Source organism: Hypanus sabinus, chromosome 4 (genome assembly GCF_030144855.1).
Source record: "Hypanus sabinus isolate sHypSab1 chromosome 4, sHypSab1.hap1, whole genome shotgun sequence".
Lineage (NCBI taxonomy): Eukaryota > Metazoa > Chordata > Chondrichthyes > Myliobatiformes > Dasyatidae > Hypanus > Hypanus sabinus.
Window position 1 is genome coordinate 86,302,652 of NC_082709.1, and position 18,999 is coordinate 86,321,650.

Genomic DNA, 18,999 nt, shown 5'->3' on the forward strand with positions numbered 1-18,999 from the left:
CCCATGATGGAGCTGACTAATTTTTAAAGTTTCTGCAACTTATTTTAAGAGAGAGTAGAGATTTGAAGGAATTTTTTTTGCTCCATATTCCAGCACCTGCAGCCTCTTTCATCTCCTGCACATCAGAAATACCCTTTCTTCAGCCTCATGACATTAGACTCTTGCATGTTACCATTTTCCCACTGGAGTAACAATCAAGAAGCTGCAGATGCTGGAAAACTGAGATTAAAAAAGAAAATGCATTGGAACAGCAAATCATAAACATAAGGGATTCTGTGGTTGTTGTATGTCCAGAACAACACACACAAATGCTGGAGGAACAAACCAGCATGTATGGAGAGGAATAAGTTCTTTTCATAGATGCTCCCTGATGAGTTCCTTCAGCATTTTGTGTGCAGCACACAAATTGCTGGATGTTCTTTGACCTGAAACGTTATTCAGTTTCACTCTCCACAGAGGCTGCATGACCCATTGAGTGTTTGGAGCGTTCTCCATTTTGCAAATGGGACTAGCTAGATGGGCAACTTTGCCAGCATAGAGCAGTTGAGCTGAGGGATCTGTTTCCTTGCTGAATAACTATGACTATAACTCTATTTCACTTGGCGCTTCTCCATTCTGCTGCTGTTAGAGGTTCAAGTGATTTCATCTGCAGGCAGTGTTTAAAGCAATCTGGATCAGAGGCATGAATGCTTTGGGTTATCCAGTCGCTTATGAATCCAATACAGTTTCCTTTGTCTTTCCGTCGTAGTCTTCATTCATCTCTTTATTTCTTACTGCTACTCTAATCTTTTCTCTCATTTCACGTCTCTCTCCTCTCTTCCTCTCATTTTCTTTCAGTCACTAATTTTTATATTTGTAGAACCATGAAGCACACTTCTTTTCAAAGTCAGAGAAATACAATACAGAATCAGGCCCTTCAGCCCATCTAGTCCATACTGAAACCATTTAAACTGCCTACTTCCAGTGACCATATCCTTACCATCCACGTACCCATCCAAACTTACCTTAAACGTTGAAATCGAGCTTGCAAGCACCATTTGGGCTGACAGCTCATTCCACACTCTCATGGACCTCTGTGAAGGAGTTTGCCCTCATGTTCCCCTTAAACTTCTCAACTTTCACCCTTAAGCCATGACCTCTGCTTATATTCCCACCCAACCTCAGTGGAAAAAGCCTACTTGCATTTACCCTATCTATACCCTCATAATTTGGATACCTCTATCAAATCTCCTCTCAGTTTTCCAAGAGGAGGAAGAATTCTAAAAGCAAGATTATACAACCGTAGCTTGAAAGAGATGTCAGAACCAACATAAACGCCAAAGAGAGGGCAAATAATAGAGCAAAAATTATTAGGAAGTTAGAGGTTTGGGAAGCTTTCAAATACCACCAGAAAGCAGCTAAATGTTAAAATATGAAGTATTAAGTAACCTTACAGGTGCACTCTCCACTACTGGAACTGGTGAGGGCTCACCTTGAGTATTGTGAACAGTTTTGGGCTCCTTATCAAAGAAAAGATGTGCTGGCATTGGAGAGGGTGCAGAGGAGATTCACAAAGATGATTCCCAGAATGAAAGTCTTATCATATGAGGAACATTTGATGGCTCTGTGTCTGTACTTTCTGAAATTCAGAAGGATGGGGGGGGGGGGGGGATCTCATTGAAACCTTTCAAATGTTGAAAGCCCTAGACAGAGTTGATTTGGAAAGGATGTTTCCCATGGTGGGGGAGTCTAGGACAAGCTGGCACAGCCTCAGGATAGAGGGGCATCCATTTAAAACTGAAATGTGGAGAAATTTCTTTGGCCAGAGGGTGGTGTATTTAAAGCAGAGATTGATAGGTTCCTGATTGGACATGGTGTCTAAGGTTATGAGGAGAAGGCTGGGGTGTGGGACTGAGGAGAGGAAAAAAGGATCAGTCATGATTAAATAGCAGACCAGACTCGATGGGCCAAATGGTCTTACTCTGCCCTATGTCTTTCAAAGCAGACATAAAAGGCGTTGACCCCATTTGATAGTGAAGTGTTGCTGCCATTTATACTCTTGGGTTTTGTTTTGTTGGAAGTAAATGAAACCCTGCAAATCCTTCCAGAGTTGATGTGTATCCAATGTCACCTCCAGCCTTGCTTGAAATTGCATCTTCACTCTTGAAATAGCCCTCTGCAAGTCATACCTGTTTTTGTTGTACAGACTTGGGTCACCAGACTTGAATGCCACAGATCTAGTCCTCAGCAGATTACAAATCTCCTGGTTCATCCCCTGGTTTCAGTTTGGGAATGTACAGCAAGTTTTCATAGGCACACACTCATCCACACAGGTTTTAATGAAGTCAGTAACAGCTGTAGCATACTCATCCAGATTCGAAGACAAATCCCCGAATACAGTCCAGTCCACCAATTCCAAGCAGTCTTGTAAGTGCTCCTGTGTTTCCCTTGCCCATACCTTCCTGGCCCTCACTACTGATGCGGCAGTCTTCAGTCTCTGCTTATACTCGGAGTAGAAGTACAACCAGGTTATCAGACTTTCTGAATGGTTGCAGGCATGGAATTTGTTTGGTTCTTGAGCCAACTGGTAAAATCCTGATCACTACAGTTCAGCAAAACTATGATGACCTTGAGCACTTTGCACTAAAATTGACATGTTTTCATTCTGATTGTTTTTTGTTACGTATAAAATGTGTATGATTTTTTGTTTTTCTTGTGAATGCTGCTGTTCTATGCCCGTAATGCTGCTGCAAGCTTTTCATTGCACCTGTGCATACATGTATTTGTGCAGATGACAATAAACTCAACTTGAACAGCCTCAGCAGAGATATGCAGGGATATTTCTTTAGCCTGTGGGTGGTGAATTTGTGAAATTTGTTACCATAGGCAGCTTTGGAGGCCAGGTCATTGTTGTATTTAAGGCTGTGATTGATAGGTTCTTGATTGGCCACACTATCAATGCTTATAGAACATAGAAACATAGAAAACCTACTGCACAATACAGGCCCTTCAGCCCACAAAGTTGTGCCGAACATGTCTCTACCTCAGAAATTACTAGGCTTACCTATAGCCCTCTATTTTTCTAAGCTCCATGTACTTATCCAAAAGTCTCATAAAAGACCCTATTGTATCCAATTGGAAAGAAGGCTGGAGAGTGGGGCTGAGGGGATAAAAAAGATCAGCCATGATTGAATGACAGAGCAGACTTGATGGGCCAAATGGCCTAATTCTGTTCCTATTTCTTATGAGAATAATTCTGACTTCTACACTAACTTGCCTTTGGTAATTTTATAAATTCACCTTTGTCCTGAGCCTTATAGTGCTTATGCCATTTTCTGTAAGAGTAAGACTATAAGACTAAGAGTAAGAGACTACCCCCCCCCCCCCCATATCGGATGCCAGTCTATCGCAAGGATAACCCCAGCATCTTGCTGGTACCCATTTTCAGCTGGGTGGACTGGAGCAGTGTGTGGTTAAGTGCCTTGCTCAAGGACACAACACGCTGCCTCGGCTGGGACTCGAACTCACGACCTTTGGTTCGCTAGTCCAATGCCTTAACCACTTGGATATGCACTACACTTAATTTTATGAACTTCTATCTAATCTCCAATGGATTAAGTTTCTGGATCCATTTTTCAGTGGATCAATACGAGTCAAATCTCACCTTTCACATTTCATGATCATTCAATGCAATCATGTAAAACAATCAAACCTCACACACTGACCACAATCAATATTGGTTATCACAATAATTCTTCATTACAACTTACTCAATAATGTACTTCTGTTTTTAAAGCCATCTCTATGGTCAGCTTGCAAAACTAAGTGTTTGTTTGTTTTTTTTTTTACATACGTCCATAATAAACCTATTCCAATTCCAGTACTGTTAATTCACAGGATGTGGACATTGCTGCCATTTATTCCTCATACTGAATTGTCTTGGGTGAAAGGAAGGTAGATAAAATTATAAACAACATTGATGTCCAGGGAGTAGACAACAGATTTCCTTCCCCGAATGGCATTAATGAGTATCATAGGATTTTTACAGCCATTCACTAGTTCAATGGAACCATCATTAATAAACTAGTGCCAGCTTTTTATTCCAATCTATTTAATTAATGGAATCTAAATTCCCCAGTTGCTGTGGTGGGATTCAAGGTCACATCTCAATGGTCCATACCATCTGATGTCACTATACCACCATATGCTTCTATATTCCACCCCTATTATTTGACTCCAGAGATAGATGTCTGGGATGCCTCAATAAAAATGTGTGATAGCCCAGGTGAAGTAACAAGGCTCAGTTATAAAAAGTGGAAATTGAGTTTATTGTCGCATGCACTAGTACACGTATGCACGGGGTGCAATGAAACATTTACCTGAAGCAGCAGGTAAGCAGCATTCACAGGAAATACATGAATTAAACAAAACACAGTATACATAATCTTGATAAGAAAGAATACAATTAGAAAAAAAGGTGCATTTTAGTGCAAAGTGATCATAGTGTTGCTAATCTTTAGTGATGAACGTTTTTCTGTTTGGTTTAAGAACCAAATGGTTGAAAGGAAGTAGCTGTTGAATTTGCAATGGTATTAGGGCAGTTGGTAACAGAGCTGTGAGCACAGCATAGGAGCAGGCCTTTCTTCCCTCTGCCTCTGTCACCCTCTCTGTCATTGTACAAGGTGTCAAGGATACTTCCCTTGGATCAGAACCCAGAGATATAGCTTCTCCTTCATACAGCTGTAAGCCCACAATGATACCACAACTCTTATATTTACCCTAATAAACAATTACAACTATCTTTCTCATTTAACTACAATGCTAATAAAAGGGGCATAATTTTAATGTAATTGGAGGTCAGATGGGGGAGGGTGGGTTGTCAGAGATAGGTTCATTTATTTACACACGGAGTGATGAGTATGTGGACCCCACTTCCAGGAGTGGTGGTAGAGGCAGATAAGTTAGGGGCATTTAAGAGTCTCTTAGATACATAGGTAATAGAAATATTGAAGGCTATGTAGGAGAGGAGGGTTAGATTGATCCTGGAGTAGGTTAAAAGATTAGCACAACATCATGGTCTAAAGGACCAGTTCTTTTCTATGTTCTAACTGTCGTAGGTAGATGAGTTGAGCAAGTTAGAGTTTTCCTCTCTGGATCGAAGGGAATGAGAGCTAGCTGGATAAGGTGAGAGGTGTACAAGATGATAAGAGTCATGGATTGACTGGATAGTCAGATTTTTTCCATGGTGAAATGGCTAATATCTGGCGGCATAATTTTAAGGTCTTTGGAGGGAAGTGTGGGGAGATATCAGAGGCAAGTTATTTACACAGGGAATGGTGGGTGTATAGAACACACCGCCCAGGGGTGGTAATAGATACAGATTCATTAGGGACTTTTGAGAGACTTTTGGATAGGCATGTGGATGATTAAAAAAAAAATGGAGGGCTATGTTGGAGAGAAGGGTTAAATTGATCTTAGAGTAGGTTAACAGGTCAGCACTACCTACTGCCAAAGGGCCTGTACTGCCTGTAATGTTTTATGCTCGCCATACTGTGTTCTATTTATATCAACAGAAAATTGCCCTTAGCACATGCTCCTCAACACCAAGGCTCTCTACTGGGGAAGTTTATCCCTAGTAGAGAGCGGTGACCATGGCACCCTGCCAAGGTAATACCTTTCTTAGGCCTTCTAGCAAACTTCTACAGACGTGCTGCCTAAAATATCCTAAATGCTTGTTGGTCTGGTACCGCAATTTGAATGCATAGGAACGCAAGAACATAGAATATAGGACAGTACACTATGGGCCCTTTGGTCCACAATGTTCTGCTGACTCATTTAAACTTACTTCATGATTGTTGGCCAGAAAGAATGACAATCTTCAAATCAGTGAATTCAAATGAATCAAGGACAGTGGAAGCGGTCTTTGTTCTTGCCGTGTGCATGGGGGATGGAGGCTGCCATTTTGTGAAGACACTCGATTCTCCATTTTGTGAGCTTGACATGCTGGACTTGATTAGTGTTTTAAAGACACAAAGACTGTTCAGGTAATCTGCTGGACTGGAGGTCATTTCCAAATAAGGAGTTGTTTGTGAGGTGTTCTTTGGTTGGCTATAACATGCAGGATAGTGAATGCCTGAGGTGATTCAAGCTCATTGCTGACTGAGAACAAAGAGCCATGAGTCAGCAACTGTCCCTTGATGAGGAGAAGACAATAGATGGATGCTGCTTTGGACCAGAGCCAATGACCAGGTGTTAAAGGCCAGACACCTGACCTGTGGCCAATGACACGGGAATGCGACATTTGAATTGATAAGCAATGGATATAAGAGTGCATGCTTTGTGTGCGCCAGTGGCGGTAACTTCGAAGAATAACCATCGCAGACACAAGTGAGAAGAACCCTGCGTGAAGCACGTGGAGATTGAGTCGGGACCACGAGGAACAAGGAGCACCTGGCCAGCGTAAATTCCTCCGCCCGGGTAATACCTTTGCTATTCTTTGACTATCCAGGAGAGTCAGGGATACTTAGCAGTTGTGCGCACAAGGTATTTTAATGTATGAATTCACATATTTGTTAGTTTGAACAATAAAGGTAATTGTCAGTAAATACTGACCTCTCTGTGCCACACTCAGAATCGTTGGAAGAGGTAGAAGCGGTATCTCTTTTTCCAACATGATAAATCAAGCCTTTCCCTTCCTCACAGACCATTATCCTCATATTTTTGTTACATCCATGTCCCTATCTACGAGTCTCTTTAACATCACTAATGTATCAGCCTCTACCATCACCGCTGGCAGTACATTACAGGAACTTACTACTCTGAGTAAAAGCCTCTGATATTTCCCCTAAACTTTTCTCTGCTCACTTTAAATGGATATCCCCAGGTAATAGTCATGCTACTCGGAGAAAAAGAGTTACCGGCAGTCCACTCTTATCAATGTTTCTCATAAGCTGACACACCTCCATCAAGTTACATCTCATTATTTATTGTTTCAAAAAGAAAATCCCTCACTTGCTCCAACTTTCCTGATGAAATCTGCCCTCCAATCAGGCAGCATCCTGGTAAATCTTTTCCGCATTCTTGCTAAAGCTTCCACCTCCTTCCTATCATGAGGTGACCAGAACGCTACTCCAAGTGTGGTCTAACCAGAGTTTGACAGAAATGCAGCGTTACCTCACACCAATACTTCATAGACCTTCTTATCCACATTATCAACTCCATCCCCTCTGATCCTCCACACTGCTAAGACTACTCCATCAACTTTGTATTCCATCTTCAAGTTTGATTTTCCAAAGTGAATCACTTCACACTTCTCCCAATTGAACTCCATCTGCCACTTCTCTGCCTAACTCTGATCCTGTCTTTATCTTGTTGTAACCAGTGACAACATTAATACTATCCACAACCCCACCAAGCTTTGTTGTAACCACAAACTTACTAACCCACCCTTCAATTTGCTCATCTAAGTCAGTTATAAAAATCACCAAAAGCAGGGGTCCCAAAACAAACTTCTGCAAAACACCATAGTCATCCTCGAGACAGGCTACTGTAGACAGGTCAATTCTGAATCCACATAGCCAATTTTTCATCACTTCCTGGATGAATCTATATGAGGAAAATTGTCAAGCACATTTCTAAAATCCATAAACACCAATTGTATAGGATACTGGTGAAGCCCTACTTGAAGTAGTGTGTTCAGCTTTGGTCACCCTGCTATAGCGCAGATTACAGAAAAGGAAGCAAATTGAAACTTGGCTGAGTGAAGTAATAGCAACAACCTCGCACTCAATGTCACTAAGACCAAGGAACTGACTGTAGACTTAAGGAGATATAGACCAGAGTTCCATGATCAGAGGATCAGAGGTGGAGAGGGTCAGTAACTTTAAATTCCTGGGTGTCACTATTTCACAGGATCTGTCCTGGACTTGACATTCAAATATAATTGGGAAGAAAGCACGACTGTGCCTCTACTTCCTCAGGAGTTTACAGAGGCTTGGCATGTCATCGAAAACCTTAGCAAACTTCTATAGATGTGTGGTGGAAAGTGTGCAGACTGATTCATTATGGCCTGGTATGGGAACACCAATGTCTTTGAGCAGAAAAAGCCTACTAAAGGTAGTGAATTCAGCCCAGTATATCACAGGTAAAACCCTCCCCACCACTGAGCTCATCTACATGAAACATTCCCAGAGAAAAGCAGCATCCATCAACGATCCTCACCACCCATGTCATGCTTTTTTCTCACTGCTGCCATCAGGTAGAAGGTACAGGTGCCTTAGGACTCGCACCACCAGGTTTAAGAACAGTTACTACCCCTCAACCATCAGGCTCTTGAACAAAAGGGGATAACTACATACATTTAAGGACAGTTATATTTTTATTTCATGCTCATTATTTATTGTTATTTACTTATTCTCTGCAATTGCAGAGTTTGTTTACAGTTCACAGTCCCTGATGTTATCAGTTTACAATTACTGTTCTACAGATTTGCTAAGTATGCCCACAGAAAAAAAATGTCAGGGCTGTATGTGGTGACACATATGTACTCTGATAATTTTTTACTTTGAACTTTGAGAAAAAATTTTCAAGGTGTTTGCAAGATTTGAGGGACTGAATTACAGGGAGAAGTCCAACCTCTCCAGGCTAGGACTTTATTCTTTGGAGCATAGGAGACTGAGGGGTGATGTTACAGAGGTATACAAAATCATGAAGGGCAAAGATAGGGTGAATAAATAGAAAACCTCCAGCATAACAGGAGCCCTTTGGCCCACAAAGCTGTGCCAAACACGTCCTTACATTAGAAATCACCTAGGGTTATCCAAAGCCCTCTATTTTTCTGAGCTTCATGTTCAAGAGTCTCTTAAAAGACCCTATCGTATCCGCCTCCACCACCATCGCCGGCAGACCATTCCAAGCACTCACTACTCTCTGCATAAAAACAAAAAACTTAGCCCGGCCATCTCCTCTGTACCTACTTTCAAGCACCTTAAAACTGTACCCTCTCATGCTAGCCTGGGAAAAAGCCTCTGACTATCTACATGATCAATGCCTCTCATCGTCTTATACACCTCTATCAGGTGACATCTAATCTTCTGTCGCTCCAAGGAAAAAAGGCCAAGTTCACTCAACTATTCTCATAAGGCATGCGCCCCATCCAGGCAACGTCCTTATAAATCTCCTCTACACCCTTTCTATGGTTTCCACATTCTTCCTGTAGTGAGGCGACCAGAACTGAGCACAGTACTCCAAGTGGGGTCTGACAAGGGTCCTATATAGCTGCAACATTACCTCTCAGCTCTTAAACTCAATCCCACGATTGATGAAGGCCAATGCACCATATACCTTCTTAACCACAGAGACAACCTGCGCAGCAGCTTTGAGTGACCTATAGACTCGGACCCCAAGATCCCTCTGATCCTCCACACTGCCAAGAGTCTTACCATTAATACTATATTCTATATAATATAATATTATATATATAATAATATAAATATAATACTATATTTGACCTACCAAAATGAACCACCTCACACTTATCTGGGTTGAATTCCATCTGCCACTTCTCAGCCCAGGTTTGCATCCTATCGATGTCCCACTGTAACCTCTGACAGCCCTCCACATAATCCACAACAGCCTTTGTCATCAGCAAATTTCCCTCCACTTCCTCATCCAGGTCATTTATAAAGATCATGAAGAGCAGACGTCCCAGAACAGATCCCTGAGGCACACAACTGGTCACCAACCTCAATTAAAATTATGACCCGTCTACAATCACTCCTTGCTTTCTGTGGGCAAGCCAGTTCTAGATCCACAAGGCAATGTCCCCTTGGATCCCATGTCTCTTTACTTTCTCAATAAGCCTTGCATGGGGTACCTTGTCAAATGCCTTGCTGAAATCCGTAAACACTACATCTACTGCTCTACCTTCATTAATGCGTTTAGTCACATCCTAAAAAAATTCAATCTGCCTTTCACAAAGCCATGCTGACTATTCCTAATCACATTATGCCTCTCCAAATATTCATAAATCCTGCATCTCAGGATCTTCTCCATCAACTTACCAACTACTGAGATAAAACTCACTAGCCTATAATTTCCTGGGCTATCTCTACTCCCTTTCTTGAATAATGGGACAATATCCGCAACTATCCAATCCTCCAGGACCTCTCCCATCCCCATTGATGATGCAAAGATCATTGCCAGAGGCTCAGCAATCTCCTCTCTCGCCTCCCACAGTAGCCTGGGGTACATCCCATCCGGTCACAGTGACTTATCCAACTTGATGCTTTCCAAAAGCTCCAGCACATTCTCTTTCTTAATATCTACATGCTCAAGCTTTTCAGTCCGCTGTAAGTCATCCCTACAATTGCCAATTTCCTTTTCTGTAGAGAATACTGAAGCAAAGTATTCATGAAGTACCCCTGCTATCTCCTCCGGTTCCATACACACTTTTCCACTGTCGCACTTGATTGGTCCTATTCTTTCACATCTTATCCTCTTGCTCTTCACATACTTGTAGAATGCCTTGGGGTTTTCCTCAATCCTGTCCGCCAAGGGCTTCTTATGGCCCCTTCTGGCTCTCCTAATTTCTTTCTTAAGCTTCTTCCCGCTAGCCTTATAATTTTCTAGATCTTTGTCATTACCTGGTTTTTTGAACCTTTCATCATTTCTTTTCTTCTTGACTAGATTTTCAACAGCCTTTGTACACCACAGTTCCTGTACCCTTCCATCCTCTCCCTGTCTCATTTTTAACGAACCTTTGCAGAACTCCATGCAAATATCCCCTGAACATCTGCCATATTTCTTCTGTACATTTCCCTGAGAACATCTGTCCCCAATTTATGCTTCCAAGATCCTGCCTGATAGCCTCATATTTCCCCTTACTCCAATTAAACACATTCCTAACTTGTCTGTTCCAATCCCTCTCCAATGCTATGGTAAAAGAGATAGAATTGTGATCATACCTCCAAAATGCTCTCCCACTGAGAGATCTGACACCTGACCAGGTTGATTTCCCAATACAGATCAAGTACAGCCTCTGTTCTTGTAGGCTTATCTACATATTATGTCAAGAAACCTTCCTGAATAGACCTATCAAACTCCACCCCATCCAGACCCCTCACTGTAGAGACTTGCCAATCAATATTTTGGAAATTAAAATCTCCCACCACAACACCCCTGTTTACTCCTTTCCAGAATTTGTCTCCCTATCTACTCCTCGATGTCCCTTTTACTGGGTGTCTCTGGGTGGTCTATAAAAAAAAACACCCAGTAGAGTTATTGACCCTTTCCTTTTCCTAATTTCCACCCACAGAGACTCCGTAGACAATCCCTCCATGTCTTCCTCCTTTTCTGCAGCTGTGACACTCTGATCAACAGTGCCACGCTCCCACCTCTTTTGTCTCCTTCCTTGTCCTTTCTGAAACATCTAAAGCCTGGCACTCGAAGTAACCATTCCCGCCCCCAAGCCATCCAATTCTCTGTAATGACCAGATCATAGCTCAAAGGAATGATCCACGCTCTAAGCTCTTCTGCTTTGTTCATAATACTCCTTGCATTAAAATAGACGCATTTCAAACTATCAGTCTGAGCACGTCCCTTCTCTGTCACCTGCCTATCCTCCCTCTCGCACTGTCTCCAAGCTTTCTCTATTTATGAGTCAACTAACTCTTCCTCCATCTCTTCAAGTTTGGTTCCCACCCCCCAGCAATCCTAGTTTAAATTCTCCATAATAGCCTTTGCAAACCTCCCCAGCAGGTTCCCGTGGGATTCAAATGCAACCCATCCTTTTTGTACAGGTCACTCCCACCCCAAAAGAGGTACCAATGATCCAGAATTCTGAATCTCTGTCCCCTGCTCCAATCCCTCAGCCACACATTCATCCTCCACCTCATTCTATCCCTATACTCACTGTCACGTAGCCCAGGCAGTAATCTTGAGATTACTACCTTTGTGGTCCTGCTTCCCAACTTACTTCCTAACTCCCTGTAGTCTGTTTTCAGGACCTCCTCCCTTTTCCTGCCTGTGTCATTGGTGCCAATATGTACCATGACCTCTGGCTGTTCTCGTTCCCACTTCAGGATATCGTGGACACAATCAGAAACATCAGAACACACTCAGACTTTTTCCAGGGTTTGGGAATCAAAAACTAGAGTGCACAAGTTTAGGGTGAAGAAAGTTTTAATAGGAACTTGAGGGGCAACATTTTACACAAAGGATGATATGTATGTGGCATAAGCTGCCAGAGGACATGGTTGAGACAGGTACGATAATAATTTTTAAACAGAGTTGGACGGGTACTTGGATTGAAAATGTTAGTCCACACACTGGCAAATGGAACTAACTTGAATGGACACCTTTGTTACATGAACCATTTGGTGAAAGGGCCTGTTTCTGTGTTGTAATACTCCATGACCTTGATATCTTTTGAATCTAGAGGTTCAACCTGGAGAAGTGTGAAGTGATACATTTTGGAAGGTCGAATTTGAAGGAAGAATATTGAGTTAGTTGCAGGATCCTTTGCAGTCTTGGGGTTTGCATCTGTCGATCCCTCGAAGTTGCAATGCAAGTTGATAGGTTTGTTTAGAAGGTGAATGGTATGTTGCCTTTCATTAGTCAGGGGATTGTGTTCAAAAACTGTGAGGTAATGTTGCAGCTCTATTAAAACATGGTTAGACACACTTGGAGTACTGCATTCAGTTCTGTTTGCCTCATTATAGGAAGAATGTAGAAGCATTAGAGAGGGTACAAAGGAGATTTACCAGGATGCTACCTGGATCAGAGAGCACGTCTTATGACGGTAGGTTTCTTTTTGGAGCAAAGGAGGACGTGAGGTGACTTGATAGAGGTGTACAAGATGATAAGAAGCTTAGATCAAGTTTATAGCCGGATAATTTTTCCTAAGTCAGAAGTGGCTAATTCAAGTGGGCATATTTTTAAGCTGAATAGGGGGAGATGTCAGAGCTAAGTTTTGTTTTACATGGAGTATGGTAGGTGTGTGGAACTCTCTACTGAGGTGCTGGTAGAGGCTGATACATTAGGGGCATTAGGCACATGGATAAAAGGAAATCGGAGGACTATATGGAAGGGGAGGGTTAGATTGATCTTACAGTAGGTTAAAAGGGCAGCACAACATCATGGGTCAAAGAGCCTCTACTGCGCTGTAATATTCTATTTTCCATGTTCTAAATCCATCTCTGCTTTTCTTAAGTCTATTTAGCAATGTTTACAATTTTATTTAAACAGGGATGTAACCCTTGGCTCAGGACTGCTTGCTTCAGTACATTTGAGTTGTCTAAAGATGAACAATTTGGACCCTAGGTTGCCAGCAGATTTTTAAGAATCATAACCCACTGTTGCTCTTTCTGTGCTCTCCAGAGAAGGACGATGGTGGGGATCCTCAGCCCGGTCTTGCAGAAGCACAGGCAGAGGCAGTGAGTGAAACAAAGGCAGAGGAGGTCACTGCAGCAGCTGCAGAGGGCCCAGAGGTTAAAAAGCAGGTGGGTGAATATTTTCCTATGAATGTTCTCACTGGCAGTTTATTGCAGAGGGTACCACCCACATCGTGGGCTGCAGTTGGCTTCAGTGACCAGGATTCAACCCTGACATGGGTGCTAACTTGGTGGAGTTTACACATTCTCCCCGTGAAATCCACAAGTCAAAGCCCAATGGATGAAGCTTGGAGGCCTGTCCTGGAGTTGGAGGACTGTGTGTGTATGGGTGTGTGGGAAGGAGTTAAGTTGTTTCTGTGCTTTTGTTCTCTTACCAAGCATTGTGGACAGGAATTGTTGGGGTCAGAATGTGGGGCAACACTTGCAGTCTGCCCCCAGCACCTTCTTAGGTGTGCCTGGAGTAGGGGAGTCAAGGACCAGAATCCACACGGCAAGTCACCCCGAGAAAAAAAGAGTGAATTTTTAAATTTCTCACAACATTGAAGGAGACCTTCAGCTCTTGGAGCCCATGAAAGCTTCCAAACTAAGTTCAGGGGAATTAACATCAGCCGATTAACCTGTGAACCCTTTTCTTCCTGGGTTCCTATTGGAAACCCACACAGGCAGATTCCGATTCAGATGTATTTATCTGTGTACATGGAAACATACATAATCATTTCCATTAACAACGAACATCATAAAACCAAAAGTCATCAGAATGGACTGAGGCCATTCGGCCCATTGAGTCTACTCCACCTTTCCATCATAGCTGATTTATTACCCCTGTCAGCTGCATTCTCCTGCCTTCTCCCTGTAGCCTTTGACACCCTGACTAATTAAGAACCTATCAAACTCCACTTTAAGTAGATGGCCTCCACAGCCATCTGAGGCAATGAATACCCATATTCGCCACCTGCTAGCTAAAAGTTCCTCCTCATCTGTGTTCTAAATGGACATCCCTCTATTCTGAGGCTATGTCCTCTGATCTTAGACTCCCATACTACAGAAAATATCTTCTCCAGGTCCACTCTAAACAGTCTTTCCAATATTTGTTTGGTTTCAATGAGGTTCCCTCCTCAGTCTTCTAAACTCCAGCAAGTACAGGCCCAGAGCCATCAAACGCTTCTCTCACAAAACATTAATCCTTTCATTCAAATGTTAAAAGGTACATTTATTATCTAAGTAATATGCAGTATATCAAAGAGATGCAGTATACATCTCTGAGATTCTTCTTCTCCAGATAACCACAAAATGAAGAAAACCATTAGATTCGGGTCAAAGAGAAGCAGCAAACTCCTCCCCCCACACAAAAATAGAGAATGGCAACACGATTATTAAAACCCCCTCCCTCCACACAAAACTCAACAAGAACATCAGCCCCTAAGCACCCCCATCCCCACACTAACCCCCAAACCCCCCTCTTCCACATAAAATGTAACAAGGACATCAGCCCCCAAGCCCCCCCCCCCCCTCCCCTGCACAAAACTCAGCAAGAACATCAGCTCACAAACCTCCTTTCTCCGGCACAAAACACAACAGGGACATTGGCCCCCAAACCCCCATCCCCTGGTACAAAAAATGAGAAAGGACTGGTGACAGCATAAAATATTAAAACACTAAGACATTCCTGTGATAATTTTAGTGAACCTTCTTTAGACCCTCTCCATATCAACACATCCTTCCATAGGTATCGAGCTTGATAATGCTCATAAATCACATGACCAACACTTAATAAAACTTCAGCATTACTTCATTGCTTTTATATTAATCAGAGTCATACAGCAGAGAAATGGGTCTTTCAGCCCATCTAGTCCATGCTGACCTGTTTATCTCCTGGTCCCATGTTCCTGCACCCAGACCATAGCCCTCATATCCCTGCCATTCATGTACTTGTGCAAACATCTCTTAATCATTGAAACTGAACCCATATCCACCACTTCTAATGGTAGCTCATTCCCCACTTGCACCTCCATCTGAGTGAGGAGGTTCCTCTACAGTATTCTACCTTTCATTCTAATATCTATGACCTCTATTTCTAGCTTCACCCAAACTGGGGGGAGGGGGGAAACTTGCTTGTGTTAACTCTATCGAAACCCCACGTAATTTTGTATACCCTGTCACATCTCACCTCATTCTCCTTGTAACAATGAACTCAGGCTAGCAAACTCAGGTCCGGGGCCCTTCCACTGATCTAATGGGTTCATGACAGGACTCTCCTTTCCTCTTTCCACCTAGAAGTGTGGGCTCCTGATGGCCCAGGGTCCTATAAATCCGGATGTCAGCGCCTCCTAAATGTACCCCTTCATAGCTTTTTTGTCAGTGGCAGACAAAGAATAAAGTCTTCCTGCCCCAAGGAGGACTAGTGCCAGGTAGCATATCAATAGCACAACCATAATCTTGATGAGGTGGAAATATACTAGCCCTCTTCTTGCTAAATACCTCCAGCAAGTCAGAATAATCAGAGGCACTTGAGACAATCCAGGTGAAATAGGATCTGCCTCGGAGGACTCCGGAGAGGATTCAGGAGAACTAGGAAGTGACTCGGAAGATCTTACAGGCAACTTGGAAGCTAAGCAATTGATCAGACATGAGGTTGACCAATGATAGATGGTGCCAGTGGACCAGAGGGTTGTGGAAAGCCAGCCAAGGATGACCAAGAGTGAGTGGAATCTCAGAGGAGTGAATAAGGTAAAATTGAAAAGATTCTACATGCTGGCCAATTGTAAGTTTGAGAGAAGAGGTAAGAAAACAAACTTACCTCAGGACCAATGGTCTCCCATTCACAGCCATGGTGAAGAGTGACTGGTCTAAGTGGAAAAATAGCACATTAAATTCTCTTGCTTGCCCAAGATCTAGGAAATTGCCCACAGCACCAGAGTCAACGAAGGCTTCAAAGATGTGATGATATTCCTTTCAAACAAATGAGGAGGTAGCTCTGCTCCAGAAGTAGCAGGACTCCTCAGGAGGAGTCTGTGGAGGTCTGAGTGGAGTCCTTGAATGTGGAGTCGAAGAAGATGTCCAATGGGCGTGAAGGAAAGTTCTTTAGGAAAATTGTCCACATCTTTCTCAGCTCCACTTAGATCATCAGTCTTCAATCCAGATCGCCCGATCTTCATCTTGGTCTCTGGCTGCTAAAACATAAGTTTGTTATGCAGACCCTGATGAAATATGGCGGGCAGCACCTCCATATTCCAAACGCTCTCTGCAGGCAAAGTGAGGAATCCTATAGAGTAGTCCACCACAGACCTGATGCCTTGAAGTAGATGGAGGAGCCTGTTGGCTGCCTGCTGACCACCGGTGGGTGATTGAACGCCCTCCTCTGTTTTAGTAAAGAGGTCTACAATGAAATCGGTGGGTGAAACCCTCTCTCATGGTGCCAAAGCACAAAAGGGGCCCTGCCCAAAGGGAGTGAGATGATGTGTGCCACCTTACTTTGATCTGAAGGGAACTTGGAAAGCTGTGACTCAAAAACTAAAGAGCAGTAAGACTTGGGATTACCATCAAGCTGCTTGGACTGGTCGGTTTAATGATCTTTCACAGGAGTTAAGGATATCCGTGGCAGGATACACAGGTAAGTGCTCAGAACTAGAACCAATCTCTGAAGAACATAAATTTCATCTACTGGACTCAGAGAACTTCTGCAGCAAGGTTAGTATCTCCTGCAGCGTGTGTTCGTGTCTCCCAGCAGCTACTCCCTGCCAGGACAGTGCCATACACAACTGTTCACACTCTGCTTGGTCCATGACAGCTCAGTCTTGCTGTAACTCAGACTAGCAAACCCAGGTGATCCGTGTATAAAACACCAATGAGAATTTATTCACAGAAGAATCTGTGATGATACACAGGTCAATGGGAACAAACATCACTAAGGAAAGGCCAGTTCAAGTCTGAGCAACAAATGCTCAGAGCGCGCATCTTAGTACAAGAGCGCATGAGAAACCCGCCGTTACCAATATACAGGATGATAAACTTCAAGGAGCAATTAACAGGTAAAGCAAGCCACAATTAAGTAAAGTAACGATATTCAGGTGAAGTAGAGCACCGATGTCTGTGTGTCTGTCCCGCTGTGTGTCCTGCGATGTCTGTCCCGCTGATCCAAAGGGTTAATGACACTCCAAAGCTCCAGGAAGTAAAGTCCTAACCTATTCAGACATTCCCTATAATTTAGGTTCTAGTTGTCTTGTGGACTAAAGTGACGGGTGATGAGAATCTGAATGGTCCATAAATGCTGTTCCTCGTTTGCACTTTTAATTTAATGTACTATACTGCTAACACAATTACATTACAGACAATGGTGACAATAAACCTGATTCTGATTTTCCTCATTTGCATCAACCTGATACATACCAGCTCCAGCCCATGCTCCTTCCTTTCCCCTCACCTCTCTTCCTCACATAGAACCATAGAGCACTACAGCACAGAAACAGGCTGCTCAGAGATGAACTTTTATTCTACCTAGTCCCATCAACCTATTCCTCGACCATAGCTCTCCATACTCCTTCCATCCAGGTACTTCAAACTTCTCTTAAAATGTTGAAATCAAAGCTGTAACCATCGCTTCCACTGGCAGCTCATTCCACACTCTCACCACCCTCTGAGTGAAGAAAAATCCCTCAGGTTCCCCTTCAATATTTCATCTTTCACCCCAAAGGTGAAAGACTTCTAGTTCTAGTCTCACCCAACCTCAGTGGAAAAAGCCTGCTTGCATTTACCCAATGCCCCTCATAATTTTGTACATCTCTATCAAATCTCCCCTCACCATGGCTGATTTATTATACCTCTCAACCCCATTATTCTGCCTTCTCCCCATAACCTTACTAATCAAGTAGCTATCAACCTCTGTTTTAAATCTCTTTGCTCTTCCTACAGTCCATAGGAAGGGATCGACACAAAACATTGACCATTCATTTCCCTCCACGGATGCTGCCTCTTGCTACTTAGTGGTTTTGCTCCACAGATTCCCCCTCTGCACTCCGTTCTCTCCATTCTCAAGACAAGAATTTATATTGCCATTCCTTTATTGGCCTTCGGTATCTCGGAACACTGTTCCATTTGCTCTGTGCACGCACCCTAGATGAGCCGCCTGTCGAACAGAGGAGAGACTCTCTTCCCAGCATGCCCTGGCAGCCAATGGTATTCAGGGATGAGGAGAGAAAACGATAAGAAGGCACTACAGCCCTGGGGCCCCAGACAGTCCTTTCAGGTGAGGCGACGCTTCGCCTGTGAGTCGGCTGGTGTGGTATACTGCATCCGGTGCTCCCAGTGTGGCCTTTTATATATTGGCGAGACCCGACGCAGACTGGGAGACCGTTTCACTGAACACCTACGCTCGGACTGCCAGAGAAAGCAGGATCACCCAGTGGCCACACATTTTAATTCCACATCCCATTCTGATATGTCTATCCATGGCCTCCTCTACTGTCAAGATGAAGCCACACTCAGATTGGAGAAACAACACCTTATATACTGGCTGGGTAGCCTCCAACCTGATGGCATGAACATTGATTTCTCTAACTTCCGTTAATGCCCCTCCTCCCCTTCTTACCCCATCCCTGACAATATTTAGTTGTTTGTTTTTTTTCTCTCTCTC

General features: G+C 43.2%; 1 protein-coding gene across 1 annotated transcript in view; it reads left to right on the top strand.

The window, feature by feature from the left end:
* nhej1 (nonhomologous end-joining factor 1) overlaps positions 1–18,999 on the top strand; it is a 382,674-nt gene that overhangs the window by 355,014 nt on the left and 8,661 nt on the right. The window contains exon 7 of the mRNA XM_059967614.1: positions 13,357–13,478. Coding sequence (XP_059823597.1) covers positions 13,357–13,478 — 122 coding nt within the window. The remainder of the gene's footprint in view (positions 1–13,356; positions 13,479–18,999) is intronic.